A 12,189-nucleotide genomic window follows, 5' to 3' on the forward strand; every position below is an offset into this window, starting at 1 on the left:
GTATCAGTTATTTGATCCAGGGACTGGTATAGGAGGCACAGGAGATCCTGGAAATGGGGTCTTACGAATCGGGTGGAGGCAGAGGAATATTCTTGTTAGACCGTACAAGGCTTACATTCTTTTTAAGTTGGAGACATTGAAGGTTATAGTTTGCAACTTAAGTGTCATGTAATGCATAGAATACTTCCGGAGCCATCCTGAACATTGAGTAACAATCCCTATCATCGGCTAGTTGTTCCATTCTTCAAAGATTAGTTTCCGACAATATGTCCGTAAATTGACTGGGTACCTTCGAGTGTAGGGATTAATCACGAGACAAGACACGCTATGTATACAGGTTCGGGACTCTGATTGGAGTAATACCTTACGTCCTGTGGTGGTGTTTCTACCGTATATTGATGATCTCGAGTACAAGCAATGTGGCTAAGACCATTGCAAGGAGTAGATCGGATCTAATCTAACCTAGGGCTAAAGTAGTCGAGTAGCTCCTCTGTTGGGGTCTTGATGCTTGCCTCTCTCTCTTCGCCAAGTTAATCCTCTTAGTTGTGTTCTCTTCCCCAGCCTTTCTGCCTTATATAGGGGTGAGGTATCAACTCATATCCAACCGTAGTCGATAGGGAGTTGTCTTCCTTGACGTCCAAATAGATAGATCTGTTTTAAATATTGATCGTATCGAGTTGGGTAACCAATCTAAACCTTCCTAGTATGTACTTCTTTGATTCTGGGTGTATCTGGTACCGCTGATTCGGTTCTGTGATATCTGAAGCTGCCTAATATATGTTGTATATGCCATGTTTGTGTATGATATACTCCTTATGCGCATATACCCTATAGTTAGATATTCGACAATAGCCCCTGAACTCTACCAGGAGGAGAGGTTTCCGTAAGTGGCCAATCGAGTACCACCAAGTTTAATCTTGGTCGAGTAAAGTGGATTAGGCTAATAGTCGAAAGAATTAAGTATGGACGGACCCTTCCTCGAGTATCGAGTGGAAGCTCAGTCGGGTCGAGCGCCCTGTAGCTAACCGCACTCGAGACTTGAAGAAAAAGATTAAGGAACTCAACTGATCGACACCCGACTCTGAGTAGAGTTAAAAAAACCTTTCGAAATTTGAAACGATGGGTATAGGCGCATTTAAGCACTACCACATTGCTAGGTATCCTCAAGAGTTACAATCCCGCGCTCGATACCTCATTGGTGACAGTCGGGTTCAATTGTACTAGCGAGGAGGCCGCAAAACTTGTCGAGAGCATCCAGCCGATGGTTCCAGCTTTTGTCGAGTCGTTGAGGCTTAGTCTGCCTAGTGATGATAGTGAGTGGAGTCCCTTGGACTGATGGTCCATTATGCTATGGCACTTGTAAAAACATATTTTATGATATGAGAATACACGTAACAATACTACACTTTGCCAGTCTACTATACTTTTATCTGCTATTCTCTTGTCGATAAAATAGGATTAGCATAAGTAGATGCAATAACTTATAGGTATATGTTGTCATCGTTCTCAAGACCATACGATTACGCATCTGTCAACACCTAAAATCTTAACTAGATAAGCCATTAGATGCGCGACCCTCAAATACTCGAGAAGACCGTAATAATGAGGACGACAGCTCTTTAAGGAAGAGTAGAAAGGGAGGAGGGAGTAGAGGGGCTCACCGGCGGCTCGGGCAGCAACGGCACGCACGGCGAGGCACGACACGGACAGGCGGACGGCGGCGCGGCCGACTGCGCTGGAGGATGCACCAGCGTGGCTCAGGAGGAGGCCAGGCGGCGCAACGCGGTGAAGAGCGCTAGATGACAGCGTGGCGTGCACAACTCGTGTGCACGCAGCACGACGACGGCAGCACAACGCTCGAGACGACGTGGTGCGTGGCTAAGCAGCGGAGTGGCTGGGTGCAGCATGGCAGGGAGGAAGCCGAGCTGCTGTGTGCTTGTGTATGTAGTGCATGCTTGTGTGTGTATGCATAGCGTGGTTGTGAAGGAGGACGAGAGCAGAGGAGCTGCTGCTCGGTTTTGTGAGGCACTGGTGTGTACGCCTGTGTGTATGTATTATCACGGTAACCGCACATCTTTTATTACCGCTAGAGACCGGTTACCGTTTCCCCAACGGTAACTAAAACCTTGGTTGTGAGCAATATTAGTTTCAGCAGACTGCAGCTCATCGCAATTACAGCGAATCTGAAGCACACTGCACCTCGATTACAAATCCACAGTAGCCTTCAGATCTTTTCAGCAAATGTGAAAACGCCTCACTAACAGATCACATATAAAAAGCAAACACCCCTGTCACATAAACAAACGAGAGACACATTGGATGTTCTCCCTTAAGGCAGATAATTTTCAACATGAGAAACAGGCATTCGTATTGTCAAGTAACGTTACCTTAAAACATTATATAGCTGCTGAGGCTGTTATGTGTACGCATGATATAAAGGCGGTAAATTTCAACATGGCAATATACAGGACCAAAAGCAAATAAATTGACAACAAGCTTATCACTTTATGCAATAAAGATATAATCATCCATGAGAGAGCCCGGATTAGCGTGACAAACATGTTAACAGCAGCTGCTTGCAGCAGCGTCAGCTTCCGGCGGCTTCTGCTTGAAGATATTTTTCTTGGCCCCTGACGAAGCATCGGCAAGGAGGCTTGGCGTGTCTAATATCTGCAACGTGCATACAAGACGTTTCAATAACTACAAGACATCTCTAGAAGGAAACAAATGTATAAAATTATGCTAAATAAGCACTATGCACATTTCTCTATTTCATATCGCAATGTGTATATAATATGCATGAGGGTTTGGCGACAGACTAAAAGCAAATTGTTTTCAATTAAAAATAAGGCTAAACAGACATTGCAAGCCCACTGTCAAGAATGAACAAACATGCTCTGATACTTCAATCTGGCATTTGATGAACATAAACCGTGTATTGGTTTCAAAGGTAGCTGGAGGCCTAACAAATTTGCAGTTCAGCACGTTGTGAATAATAAAGCATACTGGATGCAGAAACAACATAACAAAAGCTAAATGTCTTCACCAATTACATACCTTTAGGACAAGCTCCTCAAAGCACTGTTCTACATTTACTTTTGTTTTTGCGCTGCATTCTAGAAATAAACATCCGTATTCCCTGGCAAATTCGATTCCCTCCTTTTTTGTGACAGCTCTCTCGCTTTCCTGCCAAAAAGAGCATCTACAATTAGCTATAGTGCAGTAAAAGGATGAAAGGGATACGCAAAAGAAACCTAAGCAGCATAGCTGTGCCATTAGAAAGAAAACAAAACATGTGTGACCGGAGTTGACAAAATGCAAAATTGATGCATAGAAGTACCTTGTCTACTTTGTTTCCAACAAGCATCTTTATACAATCTTGGTTGGTTGAGTAGAGGTCAATTTCCTTTGCCCATATATCAGAAAGATTGGTAAACGTTTCTCGTCGAGTGACGTCATAAACTGGAAATTTAATGAGTTAATTAAAATGCATCTCCATGCAAGAATTCAATAGAACCAGACAACGCACACGAAAAAAAAGGGTAACTGTGCACAACATCAGATATCAGTGTAGTATATGCATAAATAGAGTTAATTTATTTCCAGAAGATAAACCCCCCTATTTAATCATTTAAAGTAAACACAACTATTATTAGCTAGAGTGCAGCTAGTAGAAAATTGAATGCAAAATTAACTGAAAATTGTCCCTTGTGATGTTGAGACTCGAACTTCATTTAAAGACATGACTTTCCTCGTCGATGTGACAGGAAATTGATTTGATGTATGACAGCAAGGAGAGAAGAAGATAAAATGCAGTAAAGATTTCTTCAACAGTGCAAACAAAAGTACACATTCCCAGAACAGTGGTCGAAAATAATTACCCATGATGATCCCCTGTGCTCCTCTGTAGTATGAGCTGGTCAAGGTCCTAAATCTCTCCTGTCCAGCTGCATACAGATAACAAACTAGATACTCAATGACAGAATCGTGGAATTACGCATATTAAAAAGATGTACCAGCTGTTAAGAAAAAGATGGATAAACTCAGAATAAGGTATAACAATGCCTTATGGATTAGTTTGTAGAGCCTTCCATCGCTGCATAAATGACATTAGTCTGTAAGCAACTGCAGATGATGAGGATCACCTGCAGTTGGAGAAGATGGTGGAGTGCGTGAAGAATCAGTTGGCTAGGATGCATCCAAGGAACAATGCAAGGCTACCAGCTGGCGTGGGATGATGCAATCTATGTCTATTTTGCTACAGTTGTTGCAACTATGTCAAGTTTATTTCAGTTATGTTTTGGTTAGTGGTAGAAGATGGTTCAGAGTTAGACTTGATGACTCTCGCATGGCTTTAGCTTGTTTTGGCGTGAGCATTGAGCTATGATTTTGAGCATATTCTCAGTAAGCTGGTAACCCCAGCGTACCTTTCTTCTGTTTGTTTTCTATAAAAAGCTGGGCCAATGCCTTTGGTCTTAAACCAAAAAAGAAGAGGGGGAGACTTAGATGATTATTTTGTACTATTATGCAAATCAATCACGTGAGTTCATATCTTACACATTGATATACCAGTACCACAAACAAAAGTTGCAACCAGACACAAATTCAAGTATTAGCTGTATTGTACTTTTCCAAATTCATCCCAAATTAACTAGTCATACTAGGAAAATAATTATGCATCCGTAAAAAATAAAACAAATGGAACAGTATAGCAGTATGCGAGGCCAAACCCAAGAACGAATACAGCATGCAACTAAGGGGTGAATATATTCTACGGATGGACACATTAAGCTTGTTTATAATTGGCATCTAATGTTGTAAAATAAGATGGATTTACATTTTCCAACCGCATTGAGCACAAATATTGCTACATTTCAGTAAGTTTAAAAGGCAAAACATTTTATCTGAAAAAAAAAAAGGTATCCCTCCTTGTACAAGAGAAGAGACATGAATCACTAGGTGTGTTACCTGTATCCCAGATGGCGAGCTTGAGTTTTTTGCCAGCAATGTTAACCATCTTTACCTTGAAGTCAACACCTGAAGGATGGAGAAGGGCAGGATTAGTAGGAAGGAGATGGAGGCGGATCGGCGGATGGGATCGAAGTGGTAGTGTAAGGTTACCTATGGTGGGGGAGAGGTCCTCGAAGGAGTCTGCGGTGAAGCGGAGGAGAAGGCTGCTCTTGCCGACGCCCGAGTCGCCGATGAGCAGAAGCTTGAAGAGGTAGTCGAACTCGGGCTGGCTTGACGACGACGACGATGACGAATCCATGACGCTCCCCCCTCTAGCGCTTGCGCGGGGTCGGATCGGATCGGATCGCAGCTCCGGGATGGCGAGACGAGATCTAGGGTTTGCTTTGCTTTGGCTTTCCTTGGGTTGCGGGCACGAGAAGTGAAGAGATGCCAAAAGGGAAAGGGAACAGAACTTTTTTATGTTTTTATTTTTTATAAAAAATGTAAATATATGTGATCCTTTTGAAAAACTGCAAATCTAGAAAATATTGTGTTTCAATATTCTTAAAATTAAAAATATCATCGAAATAGAAAATCATATTTTTATTTGAAATATTTTTTAATCTAGATGATAGTATTATTTACACCACATAATTTTATTAAAAAAATTCATGATCATTTCGATAGTATTTTAAATGTTGAGAGTATTGAAAATAATATTTTTTTATTTTTAAACCTGTTGCTCGCTAGAGGTGGTATGTCACCCTTCAAACATGCAATATAAATCTAATATATATATTTTCAAAACTGTTGCATATATTTGCAATTTTTTATTTAAAAATTATAAAAAATCAAAGGAACACGAGAGAGATGCGGAGTCTTCTTATTTTCTCTTTTCTATTAAGGGGTGCAATTGGTTATTATTCTATCTTGTAATCTTTTTTAAGAAAAACAAGGACACTTTCTCATTTCATAAACCAAATGGCTAGCCAACTGACTGAGTACAAATTTAGGAGCAAGTACATGGGCTGCATTACATTACATTTCAAGAAACAGTGACTCATCAATCAATACTATCTACTAACTGTGATAGAACCGACGAGCTCGCCGCTGCTACTGTAGCAGTAAGCTCTACGTACGTATGTATGTATGTATGTATGTATATACAGGTGTATATATAAAGATATACATGTATATGTATAGACATATGTATATGTATACATATACATATATATATATATGTAATTTTTTTTTTCGAAAAATTCTAGAAAAATATTGAAATAAATATTAGTTACATTAATAAATCGGTTGAAAAAAATCTAAAATGCAAAGAAAAATATCTAAAACTCAAAAAAATATGAAACAATTTTTTTTTGTTAGTATTACTTTCACCTACATGTTAAAACTATGTACCTGCATAAAAGTACTATTGTTTTCTCTATAATTAATTGAATGTGATTAATATTAATAATTTCATAAATAAATATTGAAATTTACAAAATTTGTAAACCTAATTTTTTTAGTCTTCTTTTATTGTGCTCTACACAGCAAAATAAAAATAGGTGCGACGTAAACATGCTAATCAGACTAAGTTCAGTCTATACACAAACTGGGCATCGACTCTCAAGCTTGACACCTCTCCTCTCCTCGCTACATTCTTCCGTAGCCGTCGACTTACTCGAGCTGCCCTTGTTTCTTACATGCTACGTTCGTTTATTACTAGTGTAGATCGGCGCGCCCTTGCACGCCGATAACAAAGATTGGAGAAACAGTAATACTGATAGGTAGAGTTCAAAATAGTAAGTGCAAGATATATATATGAATTTAGAGGAATTTTCAGTGGTTCTAGATTGAGGGAATATACATATTGAAAACACCATCAAGGTCTTAAGTTCAGCACTGCCAGTGCTTTTGCTTTACTGTAAAGCTATATTAACAACAAAAGATATTAACAACAAAAGCTAAGTAGTCTGCCGCAGAGTTTAACACTAATTCTGTATTTACAACCAGTTTGCGTACAGGTAATGCTGGTGGTATCGATGGGGTACGGCTAAGCTATACTAACAGCAAAAGGAATTCAGGCCCTGTGTAGCAAGTTGCACAAGAAGAACAGCTTCCATTGGACAGGATGAAGTTCTGGTAATAGCAAAAGCAATTCAGTTCCTTGGTAGCAAGCTGCAGGTGGGATAGAAAAATAGTAAATAGAACGTTGTTGGCGAACGAAAAAATAGAACACGAGAGAATAAAAATTGAAAGTGCTGTGGTTGCTAACACTGGAAAGCTAGTAGGGTTTGGTGGATGGATCGCGACTGCCACTGCTGGAAAGAGCAGAAGAGTGATCTCTGTACATTGTAAAAATTGTAAAGCATAGAATGTGGTAAAGTAGGAGATTGCTGTAACGAAGAAAATGTTGAAGGTATATGCGATATACTAGCTTAGCGGTTATGTCAGGTAGGTCATCTTGGAAGTCTGCATCCGTGAAATCATCATTTTTACCTGTAATCTGTTTTTTTTTTTTTAACAGTGATGAAAGCATGTAAGTATATATAGAGAGGCAACAGGCATTATAGAACATATTTGACTAAGAAAACTTTGTGATATGAGAAATAGTTTAGAGGTAGACAGCATTGTGATGGTATAAATGACCTGCTGATTTTGATCTTGGTTCTTAAACAGGCGTTTACGAACATTGCGTTCCTTTGCACTAACTTCTGCTTCAACACTATATTTTACAAGGTCCAGAATTTAAGTGTGTAGGTATAATATTTGATCAGCTGTGGGAATAAAAGTGCAGGGTGGTAGCTGTGGTAAGAAAAAAAGCAGAAAATATATTTGGCTTACGAGGAAGAGGTTTTTGTTTTAGGCAACATAAGCGCTGGCGAGTGCTTTGGTGGTGGAGTCTCCTTTGTGCTCTAGAGTATAAGAAAATTGAATAGCTATTAAATGGAGAGAAAACTCGCTGGTAAATAAAAGACAGGGAATATGAGAATGTATACCTGAGGAAGGACAGGGATGTCAATCTCATGTGGTTGTTGTAGTAATAGATGAGTAGATGGTGTAGGCTGAGATGATTCAGCTTTGCGTTTTGAACCAGCAAGGGTAGGAATGGCATTTGTAAGTGTTGGAATCGTAGGCTGCCTGCTGTATGCATAATTGATGGCATTGACTTGGTATAATCGCTGGGACCTCTCAAAGCACTTGTTAGTCACATTGATAGTGAGCAAATATTTTTGTGACACTAACGATGCTATCTGAGTTGGAATTTCATCAGCTTTGTGACATGACCTCATCAGCATTTTGACGTCTTTGTGGAGAAGCCGCTGTCCCATAGCTCCGAAGAATAAGAATTCTGCTTCATCGGTTCCGTCAGTTCCAATCAAACATATTTTGTACCTAAATATAATTAAATGATGAGGTAGGTGTATTAGAAACTTTGGTATCTAAGTTTGAACAAAGGAGGTATAAGATATTTTCTTAAACGAGTTAAGGAATTATTACTTGAATGTACAACCAGTGCAGCTGCAGTGGGGGCACTTGTAGTCATTTCCATCTGGTAGTGATGTTCTGCTGCATCGGTTGCAAGAAGGAAACCACCAGGATATCAATGGATCTATTCTTGAAATAGTCACAACACAGCGAAAACCTTCACGCTGTAGATTAGGGAAAATTAGTTAGTTATTGAATGAGCAATGCATGGTGTAAATAGAAATAAATAAGGTAATAGTAACTATAAGTATGAGATGCACTTAGCTGGAAAGTCATATGGACTAATTTGAAGAAGTTCATACAGAGTCTTTTGCTGTGGTTCGACATTGGTAGTATAAGAGGCTTGCTGTTGTTCAGCCGGCGTGGTGTGCTGTATAGGTTGGAAATGACCACCGAGGCTATGGAAAAGGGGCTGTCGGAGGATTAACTCCTGTCGCAGGAATCCCGAGAGACCCCTTTTTAGAGATTCGGCCGAGGGGATGATCCTGAATAAGTTCGTCAGAGAAATGAATGAGAGTAAATGCAATGGCCGGTGGTGGGGGTGATCGACCTAGTGCAAAAAGAAGTAAATGCACCGGAATTTAGACAGGTTCGGGCCATACGGGGGTGTAATACCCTACTCCTGTATGGATGCGATAACTGTCCTGAGGAAGTCGCTCAAGGATGTTGCTGGTTACAAGAATATTAGCCTAACTAAGAGCTTGAGGCTCCTTGTTCTTCGGCAGGGACTGTCCCTTGTGTCTTGTATTCGTCTATGGTTCGGTTCTTGATGCTTGGGTGCTTGCGATCTCTTGTTGGATTGTCCGTCCTTCTCTTCTGTGTTACCGGCTCTGTTAAGTACTTGCTGGCTGCGACATGCCCCGAACGGGAAGGAGGGGGGCACAAGTTCCAAGACACCATGACTGGGAAAGGCGTCATCATTTCTTCTGGGTGAAGTGATCGGGGGTGGAAAAAACGCCGCACGCCGGGTCACCTGTCACCATAAACGCCCTGGCAACGGGCGCCATGGAGAGGGCCCACCGGGCAGCCGCAGAGTAACCCGGCGTGCTCGCCCTGTCTTGTTCCTGTGCCACAGCAGGGCGGCAGACGGAACGCCTTGATCCTTGAGATGTTATCCCGAGACGAGCCGGATGATACGGGACGGGACCCGTGCGATTAATAGCCCCACGCCTCTCTGCCAAAACATGGCAGGGACTGACACTGCGGCGGGAGCAGTTGGAGATGTCAGGCCACACACGCTCATTAAAAGTGGCCTCGGACCTCTGACTGGTGGACACCTCATCGGCAGGCCCCTCGGGGGCCTTTCTGGGTCGTCGGGGCACCGAGTGCTCGGGGGTACTATTCACCTCCCCGAGCACTCTCTCTCGAGAATGCCTATCCTCGTCCTTGGGGTACCGGGTACTCGGGGGTACTGTTCACCTCCCCGAGCACTCTCTCCCGAGCACTCTGGCATGATCCTTCGGGGAACCGAGTGCTCGGGGGCTGCCATGTGTAGCCCCGAGCACTCTCTCCCGAGCACTCTTACATGGATCCTCGGGGAACCAAGCGCTCAGGAGCTGCCGCACGCAGTCCCGAGCACTCTCTCCCGGAACTTAGCTCTTCTGATCGTCCGGGGACTAGGGTGCTCGGGGGTGACCGGGCACCTCCCCTAGCACTTTCTTCCCGGTACTTAGACTCTGTGGATCATCGGGGAGCTGGGGTGCTCGGGGACCACCAACTGTGGCCCCGAGCACCTTCTCCCGGGACTTGAGCTTTTCTCATCCTTTAGGAGGGACCTCGTGGAATGGCGCCAGGTGGCGGATGGCTGGCCGGGCCTCGGGACTCAGGGACCCCCGGTTCCTGATACACCGACATGGGCAAAAATCAATTTTGGACTGAGCAAATATATAGATAAAAGGGTAACAAAAATATATGATATAGTATGAGGAGAATAGTAATCAAATTAGATGGAGTGGTCGTACCTATGGAGGAAATCATCGACCTCAGGAACTTCAGGATTGATATACCAGCGGCATGCTGTGTTACCACTCAACGAATGGTCACCTGGAAAATAACTCAAAGGTCTGTCATCGACGGCATACTTTGTTATAGTAAGCAAAGTAGGCAAGTGAGTGTGAACTGTATACCGTAAAGTTTGTTCTGGAGTAATATTAAATGTAGAAAGTAATCTGAGCATAAAAATGAAGATGCTAATGAAAGGAATGTGAAAAGAGTTGACATATTTGATTGTGTAAAAGCTGAGAAGCTCTTTGATTGCATAGATGTCAAAGCTAAACTGAGAACAGGAAAGTAAAATTAGCTGTATGGGTTTTTTTTTTTTTGCCCTTTGCATCTGCCAATTGGTATATCTGATTAAAATCCAAGTGGACTATTGTGCTAAATAATAAGTATCTGGGCTTGTTTCTTGTTCTTTTTTTGCCCTCCTCTGTGTATTTCTTTTTTTTTTCTCGCCCCCCTCCCTCATGTTCTTCACAGTAGCAGTTCACAAGAATGGATATGTTTGAAATATAGTAACTAAAGTTAAAGGGGTCTGAAAAATTAGGCTACTGAAACTAACCAATAATATGTGGAATATAACATGCATTGTAGGGAAAAAGGGAAAGCTACACAAGACTATTATTATTAGGAAGTAACAATTCTAGAAAGAATATGTTTATGTACAATTGAACAGGGTCGATATACAAAAGAGATACGAATATATATATGTAAAGTTTCATCTGCAAGTGGGCGAATTTGGCAGTTACATGTTAGATATGAAGTTGTGTGTTTTGAATAACGGAATGAAAACATCGTTGTGGTGCAACATGTTGATTAAACAGCAGGTTTTAGCATTTGGAGGTAAAGAAGAGAGCAGGTTGTTATATCTATGGGGAAATAGTGCTGGTTATACAGAGAAGAATGTTTCACAGGCAGTAAAGGAAAGCTATCTATCACAATTAATAAAGTTGAGAGTAATCTTAATGGAACTGCACCTTTGTATGATTTCATAAGCATACCAACAAAGATGACGATCATTGGATGATCTTGGCTAAGCTGACATATCTGATCAGAATCAAACTCGGAAGCTCTTTGACCCCATAAATTTAATTTCATTTCATAGTTGCTGTAAACAGATGAGAAATTAATTTTTAGAAACATGTGTACTTGAGCTATAGGCATATGAAATTTTAAGGGAGAAAAACTGAGTGGAAGAAAATAGAGATAAGATGATGTAATGCACCTTGAATCTTTCAATGTAATGGTCCTTTGAAGTGTAGGCCTTGGCTGATTTTGAAGCTGAAAGGTAGCTAGATCAGAAATTTCTGTGATCATCCCAATTACATCTAACAAAGAAGAGGAATGAAGTAAGGATATAGCGCTGTAATTCCATACGATGACAGATATTAGGTCTAATATATTTAGAGGCTGAAAATAATTGGAGGGACAAACCGATGAAACGTTTGGTTTCACCAACAAGCATAGGTAGGTTAGCGAACTGCGTGAGGCTGTAGGTATAGAGTGAGAAATCAGATGGAGCATCATGCTTCTCCTCAATCAAGGTATGACACGTGATATCAATCATGAACTCTGATTCGACAGGTCTGTAAGTAGACTTAGATTTTAAAACTCTAAACCTTTTGAACGTATATATTTTTCCTTCTGTAAGCAATGATTTTTTAGACTCAACATTGTGAGCTGCAATCTCAGCATACATTGTAGTGCCCTGTGATATACAAAGAGCAACAGGAACAAAGGGAATTTAGATAACAAACA

General features: G+C 41.3%; 1 protein-coding gene across 1 annotated transcript; it reads right to left on the minus strand.

The window, feature by feature from the left end:
* Positions 1-2,351: 2,351 nt before the first annotated feature.
* LOC133925355 (ras-related protein RABC1-like) lies at positions 2,352-5,418 on the minus strand. Its single transcript, XM_062371301.1, has 6 exons — positions 5,122-5,418; positions 4,969-5,037; positions 3,882-3,947; positions 3,341-3,462; positions 3,058-3,186; positions 2,352-2,670 (listed from the first exon to the last, which is right to left on the minus strand). Exons 1-6 carry the CDS (start codon positions 5,267-5,269, stop codon positions 2,563-2,565), a joined length of 642 nt encoding a protein of 213 aa, XP_062227285.1. The 5' UTR covers positions 5,270-5,418; the 3' UTR covers positions 2,352-2,562.
* Between the last annotated feature and the right edge of the window lie 6,771 nt (positions 5,419-12,189).

This window comes from Phragmites australis, chromosome 7, assembly GCF_958298935.1.
Source record: "Phragmites australis chromosome 7, lpPhrAust1.1, whole genome shotgun sequence".
NCBI classification, from domain to species: domain Eukaryota; kingdom Viridiplantae; phylum Streptophyta; class Magnoliopsida; order Poales; family Poaceae; genus Phragmites; species Phragmites australis.